The sequence below is a fragment of the Anopheles arabiensis genome, assembly GCF_016920715.1.
Source record: "Anopheles arabiensis isolate DONGOLA chromosome X unlocalized genomic scaffold, AaraD3 X_pericentromeric_contig0048, whole genome shotgun sequence".
NCBI classification, from domain to species: Eukaryota; Metazoa; Arthropoda; class Insecta; order Diptera; family Culicidae; genus Anopheles; species Anopheles arabiensis.
Genome location: NW_024412126.1, coordinates 48,238 through 65,114, shown reverse-complemented (window position 1 = coordinate 65,114; position 16,877 = coordinate 48,238). Strand labels below are relative to the sequence as shown.

The following is a 16,877-nucleotide window of genomic DNA, read 5'->3' as shown; positions in this document are numbered from 1 at the left end:
ATACGTTTCGTGTAATTTATGAATATTAAGGATTGAAAAATATACACATGTACACAAACAAAACAAATCCTGTTGTTTATTTCATCGATGACGCTTGCTTGAAAATAAAACACAAAGCAAAATAATCCCCGGCACCGTAGCTTAAGGAAGCTGCTTAGGCGCTATTTAGAAGGACCACCTGGAACTTTGATGCTGTTTATCTACTGCAAAAGGCGAATTAGAGCAGCGATCTTTAGCGTGCCAAAATGAGCTGCTTAAGCAATTCTGGTCATTTGGGCACTGGGTAGCACAAGTAGTTTTTGTAGAATTAATAAAAGGCGAAATTGATCCCGAGCTTCTTCTTAAAATAAATTTCCCTGACCACGCACTTCGTCCTCGAAATTTTCTGATCAAAATAGACCGGGCCCGTACTTCCAGAGGAGCTCATGATCCAATTATTTCAATGTGTAAAGCTTTCAATAAGTTCTACTGCTTTTTGACATCAACATTACAGTTGCCACGTTTAAATGTTCATGTCTGTTTTCAAATATATAGCAAGTAAGGTTATTTTAAGTATTACTTTATTTTAATTTTGCAAAGCCCCTGCGCGCGCCACGCAATTATCTTCAATAAATAAAGGTAGCGCCAAAATGGTCCTCAACATAGTTGATTGTGAAGCAATGCGGCCCGCGAACTGAAAAGTTTGGAGACCCTGGTTTAGAACCATCGTTCTTGTCAATAAAACACAAACGTAACTAGCTTAGCGAAAACGATAACTTTCCGACCTTTAACCATCATCAACTATCCATCATCTATCGACTTCTCATTTAAGGAGTTTACTTATGTCCTCCTACCCAAGGTGAGCCCTCTAAACTCCAACGTTCTAAAGGTTTTATGATCGCCAAGACCAGGTATGTCAAACTGGCGGGCCCGCGCATGCGACCCACGAGGATAATGAATGCGGCCCGCGAGAATATTTTGAGAAGTGCTGTAAGCACTGCAAGTCAAACATCTGTTCTTACTATTTGCGTCGGATAAAATTATAGTAATTTAACAAAATTATTCATAAACAACGGGTTCTTGTTATAAGAAATGAATATACCACCAGAACATTTGGGACTTGGAAATTAGCAAAAATAATGTTTAAACACGATTTAGATTTATAGATTTCCCTACCTCAGTGAAAAGTAGGGTTGAGCGATATTTTCTAACAAAACTGCCGTGTGAGAACGCGACAAATGAAAAATATCCTATTTCAATAATAATTAATTTCAATAATTTCAATAATAAGGATAAAATAAATAGCAAGTGACTTGAAAAGTATATTAAACATTTTTTAAAAGAGCACAATGAAAACTAACATCACACATTTTTAAATAAGGAACGATTCCAGATTTGAAGCAAGGAGTACAAAAAGTCAATTTGTTTCTTCTTCATCTTCTTCATTAGCACAACAATTGTTGTCGGTCAAGGCCTGCCTGTACCCACTAGTGAAGTGAGCTTGGCTTTCAGTGACTTATTGTTACCATATCAGGATAGTAAGTCCTACGTATGAGAGCACGGTCCATTCGGGGCTTGAACCTATGAGGGGCATGTTGTTAAGTCGTGCAAGTTGACGACTGTACCACCAGGCCGGCCCAAAATTCAATTAGTTTAACAATGAAGATATATGTGTAGATGTCCCATGTCATTATTAAATGTGTAACTGCAGTTGTCATCACGATCTTTATGATGCTGATACGATTTTTCTTTATATACTATAATTAAAATTAGAACAAATATAAGAAATATTCAACATAGGTTTGAGACACGCGCGCGTACAAGTGGATATTCGGGATCTATTTGGGAGAATTAACGGTTTGCACACGGACTGGGAGGTCACAACAGGATTCACTCATTGATGATTGTTAGTGGCAAATTCCACATACAATACATTAGGTTCACCTGCTTCGGAAGGTAGTGCCCTAGAGCCAATCATTGGCACTAGTGGAACTGGTCATATGCATGTTGCAGTTGTGTTCTGATAAGTAGTGCGCCGAATCCATTAGTTGGTTCTTGGCGAGGTTCGTAAGGGATACATTAGATTCTCCTGCTTCGGAAGGTAGTGCCCTGGAGCCAGCCGTTGGTGCCAGAGACCCTGGAGTCAGCGGTTGGCACTAGTGGAACTGGCCATATGCATGTCGCAGTTGTGTCCTGAAGTGGTGCGCCGGATCCATTTATTGGTTGTTGGCGGGCTATGTAAAGGATGCTAGGGAATACCATTTTTCTTGATGAAACTATGTTGGTCATCTTGGGTGTGTGTATGACTCGGACAGTTCCTCTGAGAGTTTTCCAATGCCACCACTTGCTGGTACAAAATATTTTAATATACCTATCAGAGTAATATTATCGTAAAGATACTTCCGTCCTTCTCAAACCTATGTTGGGGAAAGAGGTGGGACTCATCATCATCAACAATAATGATTTTACAGTATTTTATTTCAATATTAAGGTAAGTTTTTTATTCTCAACTTTGCGGCCCGCGAATCACTGAAAATCTGTACTTGCGGCCCTCTGATGAAATGAGTTTGACACAGCTGGCCTAGACGATCAAGTGTCGAAAGTCCGCTTCGAAACAGTATCCACAGTACCCAAAATTTGAACATACCCAAAGCCTTTAACATACAAAGCCTTTCTGATATTACTGATTGTTTAGTCATTGATATCGATTAAAAATTGGCAAAAAAAAGTATTGAAATTGAGGTTTTTATTGATGCGCAGGGTGGCAGTCCATCCTGATCATGTTCATCTCTGTTTTTTATAGAGTTTAATACAGATGTGAACTGTATTTTGTCGAAACAAGTTTGTTGATTTGATATGCACTCACGGCTAACACGAAATTTCAGCAAAGTGGTGTGAAGATTTTTCTCAACCAAAACGTTAATCCCGCAAGCCGAATACGCACCTAAAATTTTATCGGGGTGCCTGTAAGCGGTTACTAAATCAAATTTTTGTTCATCACGAGCAAGCGGACATCGCATTATGTTTTCTTTTGAGGCTCAGGCATGTCGTTTTGACAGAATAAATAGCTGCATTTTCAGTAATTTGTTTTACTGATATTCAGTGAAACAACAAAACCATGTATTACTCAATAGCTTTCAGTAAAAAATGTAACTGCAGCAAACTTAGAAAATTTGCAGTGTATTATTCGTACACCATTTCATCCCTCCCCTCCGTCGATGGATTTGGTGAAGGGGCCCCGTCTACCATAACGCCTAGGGCTTCGGAGAGTCTTGACCCGCCACTGGTGTACGCGTCCGCGTGTACACTATCCCTACACTCTATCAGCACGAGATTTTCTTCACACCATATCTCTGACATGGAGCGTCGGCGTACCGATTGAACCATCGCGACTTTGATTAGTGCGCGCGGTTAAAACGACCTTTTGTATTGTGTTGTAGCGTGCGCGCCAAAATTTTAAGAGTGCGCGGAGAGTGAATGTGGTTTTGGGGGTAGGGGAATGAGATACAGAGACAAATTTCGCTGCACATTAACACATACATTCTCACTGTACGGGTTGAACTGCGAATGCTCAGTTTTGAGAGAATATACTCGAGCGCTCGCGCATGAGTGCAAGCAAGCGCGGTATAGAGGATTGAGGGAGACACAAGATTATTTTGCTCCAAGCTTTCTACTTTTGTCCCGTTGAGGGGCTGTCTGCACACGCATGTTTTCCCGCAAATGCAATACCCTAAATTTGCCCCAAATCATGCTCCGCCGAATACACTGCTTCAGACCTTTACTGTACACGGATATAATAGGAACTTTGAGCGTCCAGTATGAGCGATAGCTTGAATGTAGAGTGTAGCGTGCTTTCTATGGCCAACAGCAGAGTAGCAATTCCATTCGAAGCCACTGCGATTGCAATTTTCGATTAAATGCAAGAATAGTTTCGAGCATAAACGGATTTCCGATGCCACCAGGTCAATCAAGGAAAAACCTGTCCATTGTGTGTCCTCTCCACTGGATTGTTCTGTCAAATCGTAGCTGTCCACTGCTGCGGCAATATCATCGCACACCGTTCATTGTTCGTTGTTCAATCGGTTCACGTTTACTAATATGTTGTACAACTCATCGATAGCATAAGAGTATTCCGCATCTACCAGGGAAAATATGTCGGCTGCGGATAAGACGCATTTTAGAAAGTCTGGCAATATCTGCACAAAGTCGTCTAAATGCAGCATGGTCGGAAATATCGTTAGCGCCTTCCGCGGCGTCATTTCGCACAGATACTAATCAATGATTCGCAGCGCTTTGAGGTTCTCGAAAGCTCGCAGTATCTGATTCTGTTCGGAGTCTTCGATGGTGTACTGATCTTGATTTTGCGAGTGTAAATCTTCACAAAAGTGGTTCACGTTTGCGTTCTACAATAAGAAAGGATAATGCGACATTTCCTCCACCAATATAAGGGCAAATAGGTGACGCAGATGATTGAACATTTGAAATGAGATTGCTGCCTGTAGAGTCCTGGATATTTTGGTGTCGTCCTGCAGCAATCCAGACATCAACAGTACACCATGAGACCAATAACGATCAGCCAATCAGTCTGGCGGTGGCCCGCGATCCACTGGTTACCCGTACCAATATACCACGGAAGCTGCGGCAATTAATTTTAAGCTTAACTGTACTTTTGAATCTTTATGCTGTTTAGATCACTTCATAAATATTACACAATTTCACATACGTGAGGGCGATATTCTGTCTGTTCGTTTGACGAAAACATCTTTGTCGTCTTTCGTCCAACGCCTACATCGATGAATGTCGGTGCCAAGAGTGCAAGAAATGTCAGAGTGCAAGATGTCTCCACGATCTTTCCTATGGATAATCACCTGCTCTATGCGGACGACACCAAAATCTTTCGGCAAATCCTGGGACCAGACGACCATCGCATACTCCAGGCTTCACTAGAAGAATTCTATAACTGGTGCACGCGAAACTCCTTAACCATTTGTGTTGATAAGTGTGTTACCATCACCATCAGCCGTTCTCGCTCTCCAGTGCATTTCGACTTCACGCTAAACGGGCAAACTTTGCAGAGAGTCGATTGTGTCAAGGACTTGGGTGTTTTCGTCGATGCGAGACTCACGTTTGAGCAACACCTAGATCACGTTGTGACAAGATGCAGTCAATTGTTAGGTTTAGTCGTTAACATGACTCGCGAGCTCTCTGACCCAATCTGCACCAAAACTCTTTATTGTGCTCTTATTCGATCAGTGCTGGAGTATGGCAGCGTAGTGTGGTGGCCCTCTGCTCGGGGGTTGCGCGCTTGGAGTCCATCCAGAGTAGGGCTACCCGTTTCGCGCTCCGTTCGTGGGGCAGCAACAACGACTACAAAACAAGGTGTTTGTTGCTCGGGTTACCCCAACTCGACGACCGAATACGAAATGCTAGGCTGGCTTTTATCGTTGGGCTTCTCAATGATAGCATCGATTGTCCGGTTTTGCTCTCGTCGATACTGCTGTTCGTGCCTGCAAGAACTCTCCGCCCTCGGGCGATGCTGGCCATCCCAGAGACAAGGACCGCCTTCGCCTCCCGAGACCCGTTTTTGCGTATATGTCTTGCTCTGAATGCGGAATCTGATGCGTATGAGCCCGGCATGACGATGGCAAATGTGTTGAGTCGCATTAATTTACTTCGCGCCTCTCGCCAGAATCTTTAGCGTCCTTGTAATTGTTATTGTTGTTATTATTGTGTTATTGTAAAGCGTGTGACTATTTATGTTATATTCCTATTGTACCCTTACATATATCGAGAGGGCTTATGAGGTCCGTCGATCATTTAATAAATATACAAATATACAATGCAAGTCTTGTAATGCTTTAAAATGCGACCAATTCAAAGGACTTACAACTATGCTAAGTTATCGTTCGCGTTGCCTTCTGCTTGGCCTACAGACGCTCAACACCGTTTTAAGGTCAACCAATGTGTATTTATTGCTAAAATATTTTAACAAAGGAAATAGACTTTGTTTTTAGAAGAGGCAACTTCTACGTGCCTTTGGGACCTCTTCGATCTCGTAACTTGCTTGTTGATGAGAACAGGCGTACCTTATATCGATACAACGAACCGTCACTAGCTATGACAAGGCAATTCAATACATGGTCCCATCACTTTGATTTTAATGTAACGACCAACGCATTTAAAGAGAATAATTTATCAATTCCAATTTTGGCGACACCGGATTTAGGCAGATGATAGGGGAATAAGTTAGGGATTATGTGTAAAATAGCTTAATAAAAAATACATTATTAATAAATAAATAAATAAATTAATTAATCAATTAATTAATTAATTAAAAAAGTTTAGGAGCCAAGAAGTCCGTTTGACACCAAATAACCAAGGTCATTAGCGAAACCAACAACGTTGATAGCACTGTTACCCCAAACAACAACAAGACGAATTTTGGTCATAAATGACAATTAATTTTACATCTGTCTGTACATCGTTACATCGCTGTCGGTTAAGGCCTGCCTGTACCACTTGTGAGGTTGGCTTTCAGTGACTTTTGGATTGCCCCCATAGCAGTACAGTCAGTCCCAAGGACTGTGTAGGAACGAGGTCAAGTATTAGCCAAATTCTGTTTGGCCATTTTGGATGCCTTTTGACAGCAGAAAGCCCTGGAAAACTCATCAAACCCTAAACCCGTTATTTGGGCCCTTCACTATTCTAGTCAGTGTTTTGTATGGAGTTTGACAGTTGGAGGCTGAAATCATGTAAACACTCCATACAGATTATTCTAGCCTCACTGGAAGAATTGGATTTGGGTACCTACTCAAAAAATGGCAAAACAAGGTGGTTTACATACCTCTCAAGGTGGATTCAAGAGATCTGGTAATGGAATCTAGAATCGAAGTGTATGTAGTCCAGGTGGTCCCATAGCATGTTTTTTTATAACCAAATTTAAATATCACTTTTGGACAGAAAGGGTAAAAACGTTTGTTCAAACAAGCTTTTGAAGGCTTGACGAATACACAAAACACTCTAAAAATCTTCATTCAGAAACAGAAGCGATAAAAATCAGCCTTTTAAATTCATGCACCTAGGGATAAGCTCACCTGTATATATACCCACTTAGATACTTTCTTACTTATCCAGCACTACAACCGTTTTACAGTCTTGGCCTGCTTCACGATTATCCGAAACCACTCACGGTCTCACGCCTTCGTCTGCCAGTCCGTTATCCCGGCCTTAATGGCGGACGCCTCCAAGCCATCCTGCCAACTCAATTTGGGCCTACCACGCCCCCTGTCCTTGTGGACGGCCTAAAAAGACTTTACGGGCTGGGTCGTCCGTTTCCATGCGCACAACATGGCCAGCCAACCGGAGCCTGGCGAGCTTAATACGCTGTACGACAGTGAGGTCGCCGTACATCTCGTATAGCTCATCATTATAGCGGCTCCTCCATTGTCCTTCCACACATACGGGGCCAAGTATCCTTCTGAGCATCTTCCTCTCGAACGCGGCTAAGAGGGTTTCGTCAGATTTGGACAGTGTCCATGTCTCAGAGGCGTATGGGAGTACCGGAACTAAATAGGTACTATATAGTCCCAGCTTCGTCCGTCGCGACAGGTTCTTTGAGGTGAACTGATTTTTCAGGCTGTAGAATGACCGGTTGGCAGCCAGCATCTTTGCGCGCATCATAGCTTCCATGCTATTGTCGTTACTGACCTTTGACCCCAAATAGGTTAATTGAGGGACGACTTCAAAAGTGCGTTCACCTAGCTGTACGTCACGCCTACGTAGATTCTGATTATTTATTGGTAGACCCGCTGATGTTGCCACCATCAGTTTGGTCTTTGCCTGGTTTATCTGCAAACCGAGGTTCTCTGCCACCTGCTCGATCCCTTGGTAGGCTTCTGCTTCATAGGAGAGCCGCAGACCAATGATGTCTATATTATCAGCGTATACCAGGATCTGGGTTGACTTATAGAAGATGATTCCCGTAGTCTCTACCCTCGAGCCGCGGATGGACCTCTCTAGCGCCAGGATGAATAGGAAACATGCAAGCCCGTCTCCCTGGCGCAGACCTTTGATGATAGCAAAGGTCCTGAGAGTTTTCCATCCACCCTCACCTGGCAAGTGACGTTGGTCATAGTTATTCTAACTAGCCTTATCAGTTTGGCCGGGATTCCAAAAGAGCTCATAGCGTCATACTGTTTTACCTTGGCTATGCTATCATATGCGGCTTTGAAGTCAATGAAGAGATGGTATGTGTCGTTTCTGTATTCAGCCATCTTCTCCAAGATCTACTGCATAGTGAATATCTGATCAGTGGTTGATTTTCAGTTTCGGAATCCTCTTTGATAGTTTCCCACTATCTCTTCGACGTGCGGGACAAGACGATCCTGAAGGATCAGGGAGAATATTTTATTCCAAATGAAACATTTAATAACCAATTTACAAATTTCTAGTGAGCACCAGACCAATTTATCATGAAAATCATAATTAAAATTTGAATCGAAAAGGGCTCTTAGATATCAAACTGCCTGTAACGAACTTTTGGCTACTTATCAAATTATCATATATTACTTTACATCGTTCCTACATAGTCTTTGGACAGTTGTACGTATGGCGGCATAGTCTATTTGAGGCTTGAAACCATGACGGGCATTTTTTGAGGTCGTACGAGTCGACGAGTGTACCAAAAGACCAGCTGATGTTTTATCGATCTGTCTATATATAATATATTATTTGTCAGATATATTGTTTGTTTTTGTTTGTTTGTTAGTTAGTTAGTTTGTTTGTTTGTTTGTTTTTTTGTTTGTATGGTAAAATGTATGGTGTATGGTAGCAATCCAATTTCGGGAAAAGTTGACAGACTAGGACCTTGAGGTAAGTAAATGTTTTTACACACATTTTATTTAAATATTTGTAAACCATTTTTTTGATTAAATAAAACATAAAATGACAATTGAAGGGAACAAATGATTTTATAAACTTCCTATTTTATTTTGCGCAAGCCAGACGAACATGCAGATTGCTATGAAAAACTAAACTATAGGCTGAATAAATGAAAACCATAGACTGAGATTGTACGCGACGAAAAATATAATTATTGTGAAGCAACTATAATGAGCTTCATCTTCCAACAACTTATTCTCAGTTTGTTCTTAATACCCTATTCTCTATACATGACCATTAATGTTATGCGTTACACTAAAACGCAGGCATACTCAAAGCCTATTTGTGATAGAATGAATAATAACTCACTGTATCCTGTTGCTGTTGTGCTTGCTGTTGTTGCTGAATGTGGGATGATTGTGGAGATTGGTTTGATTTTATGTAACTAGAGGAATTAGCTCCAGAATGTTGAGAAGCATTGTTTGGCGCTCCTCGATATTGTTGTTGTCCCAATGTTGGATTAGTAGCAGCTAAAAGCGGCGAATTTAAAATTGGGAAGAGTAGTTGGGCATCTGTTGCTGAGGTGGCGGAGGTTGGGAAGTGTTTGAAGGATTTTGCCCACCATGACCACCAAACATGTTAGACGCAGCTACTGCTGCTGGTGGTATACCGTACGCACTCTGCGTTGCAGCACCTGTAGCACTTGCTGCGCCGAAAAAGCGTTTTGTCCCCACCCGAATTTGAATAGTAGTTAGCTGCCGTGTTTTGCAATGGAGCAGGCGGAAACATGTTAAGATACTGCTGTCCAAACGGTGGTTGATTAACCGATCCACCGCCATTAGGTTTAGGTTGTCCAATAGCACCTATCTGTTGCGTGGAAGTTTTTACTGATGAGGACATTAACGAAGTATTATTTGATGATATCAGCATGGTATTTGGGTTTCCCATTTGAGTTGTTTGGTTGTACGGAGATTGGACTGAACCCATGCGAAACTGAGATGAAAGGCTTTGGAACATCTCAGGTGTAGGTCCCGTTTGCATATTTGTCGCGGTCGGAGTCATATATGTATTATATGGCCCTCCAGTTGTACCTGATGTTCCATAGTGTCCAGGAAACTGTGAAAATTGTGAACGACCACTTGGTTCGATTTGGAATGCGTTGTATAATCCACCTTGAGAATTCATGGCGGCAGCAGCAGCAGCTGAATTATATAACACAGCAGGAGGTGATGGAACAGCAGATACGCCGTACTGTGCCGGGTAGAACGGTTGTGGAGCAGAAGGAATTGATCCGCTTTGCATTTGTGGGGGTGACAAACCCATACTATTAGATTGATGCATACCACCAGCACTGCTTTGTTGCGTGGGTTTAACCTTGCACACATTAACATTATTCGCAGCGACTGCCGCTGCCAATACATCTGCCACTGGGTGTTTGTTCAGACCCATAGTAACGGCCACTGCAGCTTGATGCTGTTGAACATTAACAGAGGAAACATGTTGTGTCTGTTGTGTCTGTTGCTGATGTTGTAATTGTAGTGTTTGCTGATGATGTGTTTGCTGCAATTGTTGCGGAAGTTGTTGCGCAGGATGCTGTTGCAACTGCTGTTGAATTTGTGATTGTTTATGAGGTTGGTGCTGCTGATGCGAATGTGAATGTTGTGACTGAGACTGTGAAAGTTGTTGGGGTATTTGTTGCGACAGCTGTTGCGATTGCTGTTGCGGTGAGTGCTGCACCTTTAATTGTGATTGAGAAGTTTGTGCTTGTGATTGTGGCAGCGATTGCGAAGGCGGTTGCGTCGGAGGATGCGATTGTGATTGCGACTGCGTTTGTGGTTTATGCTGCTGTTGCGATTGTTGATGCATTTGTTGCAATTGTTGAATGTGTTGACTTTGCTCCTTATGTTGTTGCTGCTGACGTTGAAGTTGTTGCGAATGATGTTGCAATGAGTGTTGTGATGAATGCTGTAATTGTTTCTGTGGCTGTTGCGTATGTTGTTGCGTAGTCGATTGAGCTGATTCTTGCATATTGTGTGCCTGTCGTTGATGATGTAGATCTTGCTGTTGGTGGGGATGTTGCTGTTGCAGTTGATGTGTCTGTTGATGAACCTTTGTCGGCTGTTGTTGAGAGTGATGATGACTCAGACCATATCCCTGATTAGAAGGGTCATTACATTCGTTGTTGAGAGTAATTCCAGTATTAATGTCGCATCCATTGTTCGATCCCGTGGGATTGGGAATATTGCAAACATTATTGGAGCTATTAAAATGTTCCACTAAGGAATCTGATTCTGATCCAAATGCTGCTCCATAAGAAGAATGGGTACCATGCGCTGGGAGAGTGATGACCAGCAGTTCCAGCATGGGAATGTTGATACTGTGGTTGATGGGATGTATGTTGTGTCCTTACGAAATTTGATTTTAAATGAACATTATTTCCACTAGGAACATTTCCACTACCACTAACTGAATGTTCATTTGCCATATTGACGTTGCATGTAGCACTACCTCCGCCGCCACTATTTACTGTTCCCGATCCTGTTTGTTCTGGTACAGTGGGCATTTCCCAAACTTTCTTTACACTTGCTATTTTCATGTTCAAATCGGCTGTCGAAGGAGAAATTATATTTTGTACTGACGCAGACACTCTTCCATGACCGTTACCTCCGTCGACTTCTATTGATTTTGATAAACACAATCCAGCCGATACTGTAGATTGTTGCTTAATACCTTTGTCACCTTCAATTAAATGGCTAATATCAGTCTCAAAGGCAAATGGTTTTACTTCCTTATAATCGGTCTCACTTTTTTGAAACGGAATTCCTTGCAGGGTACTTGTGATAATAGTGGACGACTGTTGTTTTGTAACACCTGCAGAAAGCACTGTTCTTTGAGAATTACCAACGATGCTATGTTGCGAACTTCCTTCACTTGATGTCGTTACTGGTATCGAAGTTGTTGGACGATGTGCTGACGTATTAGATGTCAAAGATTGTGGTGACTTCATTATTGAACCAACTGCATTAGAAGCACCAGTAATAACTTTCTCATTCATTAAACCTGATTTTACTTTTGAATCAACATTTATGACACTATTGCCACTTTGTTGACGTTTCAGATTCGTTATGGAAGCGTCTACACCCGTTCCGCCGCAATCACCCACTGTGTTTGTGTTGTTTACACTCAACGCGGATACGGCTGATTTGAAGTTCGTGTTGTCGAATATCATCGTGGTGTTAACTGGAGCATTATTGCCATCAAGATGATGCTTATCATTGTCAGTGTTGGAGCTAACTGTGGAAGAAGCATTCAGTTTTTCTGTTACACCTTGTTGTGTTAAGTGACGCTGATCTGTTACACACTTTATGTCTCCTTCTACTGATAATGTTGAAGAACGTGTTCCTGATGTTCCTGACGGCATGGAGTCATTGTCGTTGTTACTGTTTGATGTTGTGATTAATTGATTAGAATTTGATGTATTCACTGAAACTAATGAATCGCTGCTCGCTTCAGTGGTAGATGATTTACCCTCCTTGGCTTTGTGATACAGATTGCTGCTGGCGCAATGTAATTACATTGATGGAACCGCCTCTAAAATTTCCAACAATAGCCTTTCCTCGCACATTACTGTCCATAGAGTTATTTAATTTACCAACAGATCCTGATATGGTGGATAAATTTGTTGACTGTTGTTGTAAAGTTGTAGTACTACCATTTTTTGTTGTATTTGTCTTGGTATCGTCTACCAATGACGCAGCCGTGGACTTATTAGAATCGCATTCATCACTAGTTTGTTTCATCACTGCCAAACAATGATCTGTGGAATTTGATCTACCATCCGATTTGTGACTATCCTCTCGAGAATGAGATTCGTCATTACGAATATCTATTGCACTATGTTCCCTCTCTAGGATCTTCGAAATAGGATTTTCTTTTTCAAGTGATAAAACATCATCCGACGTATTATAAGCATCACACAAAGACAATGGTCTTTTGTTATGTTGAACTGTGCGATCGTCCCGTATAGGAGATATTACAGAAGTAACAGTGCTGTTCGAATGGTCTACAACAGAATGTTTTGTTTGTCTATCATCGTCATCAACTGTACTGGAACTAAATGGGTTTTGAATTAGTGCATCCATATCCGTCAACTTTTTGCTGATGGCTACACTTTCCTCGATAGATGTAATAGAGCCAGAGAAGTTGTTTCTGGCGATTATTTGCACTCGAAGGATTAACAACAGAAACAATAGAGCCAATATTCCCCTCCTCGGCCTCGTCGTGATGGTTCACCACGTGGTACGAATCCTTCCTTTGCACCCCAAAATAGTCGAATCCGCATTAGCTGCACTATGTATTCCAACAGTAACAGACATTGAATGGTTATATATCTTTTGATGTACATGATGTTTTGTTTGTTCGTCAAAACTCTTCCGAATATTCAGATTCGCTCCAGCAATCTTGATGGTAACCACGACCAGCTCCACCAGTTCTACTGCCACCACGAGGTCTATTCCAATTCAAAGAACCGCCTCTACTGGACATGCATCCCGTCCCATCTGCTCGATGGAATCCAACACCGTAGCCCGCCACCACGAACGCCACTGCGAGAATCATGCCTTCGACTATCGCGAGAATGTTGGGTTGTTGTTGCATCTTTCTTTTTTAAGCTATTTTGATGTGGTTGATGCGATATCGTCGTAGAAGTTATTTGTTTGTTATCATCTGTGTAGCCTAGCGATCTTGAAAGATGTGAAGTCTCATGTGTTGTATCTTTGGGGCATTCTAATTGATTTAATTCAACATTTTCTTTTTCATTCGTTTCTCCTATTCCAAAACAAGCATATCCATCCGACCTAGACAATAGGCTTGCTTTATCCATTGCGCCAGGGAAGAGTCCTCAGGGTCTAGTGACGTATTCGAACTACCAACGCTATTATCTTCTATTGTTGCACTGTCAAATGACAGATGCTCACATCTGTGAATCTCTTCATCATTTTGATTTGACTCACAATCAACGGTTTTCTTAATACGTTGCTTAAATGACATTTTTCATCTTTTATTGAATCGGATGATGATTGGGGCGTTGTTTCTTTCACCCGGTGTAATATCTGTTTAGGCAAGTCACAATCAGAACGGGGCGTTTCGCGGTGAACATCACTGCCACTAAAAGAAGCAGAGGATGACGCAGACGATTCTTTTTGATCTTCCATATCCCATGATTTCTCACGCACATAATTTCCAGATACTTTAGTATTGCTTCCGACATTTCGAATAACCGGTTTATGGTGTGGTTGGCTTGTATGATGATTATCATCACTTGAAACACTTGTTTTACGATTAGACGATTCTGATAAGTTACGGTCTAATTGCGGCGTTACACAACCAATGTTTTGCTTGCTGTTGACATAACTATTCAATTCTTGGGTACCACCAGTAGCATTATTAAAACGATTGCCGTCTTCAAATGATTCTTTTGTTTTTATTACCTCGCGTTGATTATGTTCAACTGCATCATAATGATGCCTCTGGCGTTCATCACGATCCCGTATAGAAACTGCTGTTCGACGTGATGAACTTGTCATTGCGTTACAAATTTTTCCGTATGTCTGTTGATTATGAATAAACCGTGGATCATACTGTTGGGCAAAGGGAATTCCACTTTTTATCTCACCAACAGAATTGCTACCACAAGGACCAGTGTTTCCGATTCGAGGTGAAACAAGACCAACACTATTATTATTACTCGTCAACAAATTTGCACCGGAAGTGTTTCGCTCCAGTTTGCGCCTTTGAAACCTTGGGGCAAATTTGATTGAAATGTCTTTGAGAATCCTGGCATGTCCCAATTACTGCTAGTACTGCCACTGATGTTTCCCGTCTCGCGATCATGTCGTGAACCGGTGCCAAATTCATAACGTGCATCTTTCAAATTAGTTCGTTCGCCACTTTTACCACGAATTTTAACGGATATTACACGTTCGTTGTTATGTTCCGATACAGGTTCAAAAACTTTTTCCTCTTCCAGTTTGTTTCCTAACGTTGTAGAGATATTGATAGTCGAGGCAATATTACCACTTTTGCTAATATCATTATTGCCTGCTTTTGCATCTATTGATTCCTCTGTTTTTTTCTGCTAAGCTTTTCTTCCAGTTCCTGTAACTTTCTAGCGGCAGCCAGTTTACGTTCAATATCACGTTTAAGGTCCTCTTCCTGGCGTTGTTTTAAGCGCTCTTTTGCTTCTGCTGCATCCAATCCCCTGCCGTCATGTTTACATTGATTGCACTGCCTTCTCCAACTAAACTACGCACACCGCTGCTACAATTTATTTGCATAGAGTCTTGATTTGGATCTCTTTCTCTATGCGCTACACTTACATCCAGAGTACGATCAGATTTATCAAATATTTCATGTTCTTGCTGCTCCTTTTCTGCTTTAACTGATATTATATTTATATCTGTAGCCATATCCTTTACTTTCATAGCAGTTGGTACTTGATTTAACTCTGATTCATCATCAGAAAATTCTAATTTTTGATTATAATCAAATTCAGAATCTTTAGCCCATCCTTCGTCCTTTGCAATTGCTTCTAATCTTTGCAATTCTTCATCTCGTATGATAGGTCGCACTACAACTTCTTGCTCTGCTAAAACACTTGATCCATATGGTGGATGTGAATTGCGATTTTCATCATTGAATCCGCTCGGGCTACCAACTTCACCTGAACCAATCACATTCCCTCCATTACTACGCAAATTACCGATAGTATTATTATAATTACCAACACCACCACCTGAAGTTCCACGGTTGGCATAACGCGGAAGATGATTGGAACCCCTCGTCGATTTGCATTCTGATAACTATTATCATAGGCGATTCCACCAGTTTTGTCATTACCTCCTTCACTCGATGTATTGTTGCTCCCACCATTTCCCCTAACAACACGCCCGCTTCTGGTTGAAGGAATTGAAGAATAAGAGTTTCCTCCACCAATACGGTTATTTAGTTGTTGTTGCTGCGAATGAGTCGATAAGCTTGAAGATTGTGTCTTCGAAAACTGACTGGATATTATAGTTACATTTGTTCCGGTATTCACCGCAACGTTGCTAATCTTTTCTCCATTATTGTTGGATTTATGGCTGCTGCTGCTGCAGTTGTTGCCACCATTGCTGTTCATTTTTCTGTTGTCCGTATTGTAATTGGTGGTCACATTATGGGCAGTACTGCTGTTTTGGAATCGTTGCACATTCCTGGTATCGTAGAAAAAATTGAAGTTTGTGAAGGTATTGGCGACAAGGAGCCTCCTTCGTTTTCGTTTCCTAACAAAACGCTTTCGCTCCCTCGTTGCATAAAGGGTGGCAAAGAGCTCTGAACTGGGGGCAGAGGAGACGATTGAGACGATCCCGCTGTGACCTGACAACTGTTCAAACCACCTAGGAAGTTTCCACCACCATCTAAATCCTCCGTTGCAATACTGGTTCCTTGGCCGCAAGGTGCTTTCAATTGTGAACGAATGTCGGCTTGATGATTGGTTTGAGAAGTTCCGGAATAATGTTCTTGGAATAGTTGAGATTTTGTTGTTCCCCATACGAACCAGTGTCCAATGAAGGGAACTCGTTCTACATGAAATTGAGAAAATTAAATTATTGTTTTATCAAAAGTATTGCTTAACTCATTTGCACCACCGTGTTCCATGATAATTCGCCCGGTTTTGAAATATTAGGAGACGAAGTGTGGCGTTGAGTCGAATTTTTAGAAATAGATAAATTTGGTATTTTGTTGACTTCTTCCGTTGAATGATTTGGACTCTGGCTGACGTATTGTCCTTCGTTAAGTTCGTTAGTCCAGCTGCCAGACTGTTCGCCGGGATTTCCTACTTCTGCTTTTAAAGATGGAAGGTTTGCTGGTGGACGACGGGCCGTGGGAACCTTTCCCAAACTTTGCATGCCATGCTTGCGAGGCAGTACTTTTTGTGTCGATGGCTCAAACGATTCTCCCTGAAATTTTTCAACATTTAT

The 16,877-nt window shown here is 41.6% G+C and overlaps 2 protein-coding genes and 2 pseudogenes across 2 annotated transcripts; all 4 read right to left on the bottom strand.

The window, feature by feature from the left end:
• Window positions 1-8,929: 8,929 nt before the first annotated feature.
• Window positions 8,930-11,188, bottom strand: LOC120908219 (annotated as a pseudogene).
• Window positions 11,189-11,191: 3 nt separating this feature from the next.
• On the bottom strand, window positions 11,192-12,994 carry LOC120908224 (the record flags this gene model as incomplete). Its single annotated transcript, XM_040319165.1, has 1 exon — window positions 11,192-12,994. A coding segment is annotated over exon 1 (1,089 nt), but the record flags the coding sequence as incomplete, so codon positions are not given.
• Window positions 12,995-13,802: 808 nt separating this feature from the next.
• Window positions 13,803-15,691, bottom strand: LOC120908223 (annotated as a pseudogene).
• LOC120908221 lies at window positions 15,590-16,216 on the bottom strand. The gene is made up of 2 exons (XM_040319164.1): window positions 15,938-16,216; window positions 15,590-15,874 (listed from the first exon to the last, which is right to left on the bottom strand). Exons 1-2 carry the CDS (start codon window positions 16,034-16,036, stop codon window positions 15,590-15,592), a joined length of 384 nt encoding a protein of 127 aa, XP_040175098.1. The 5' UTR covers window positions 16,037-16,216.
• Between the last annotated feature and the right edge of the window lie 661 nt (window positions 16,217-16,877).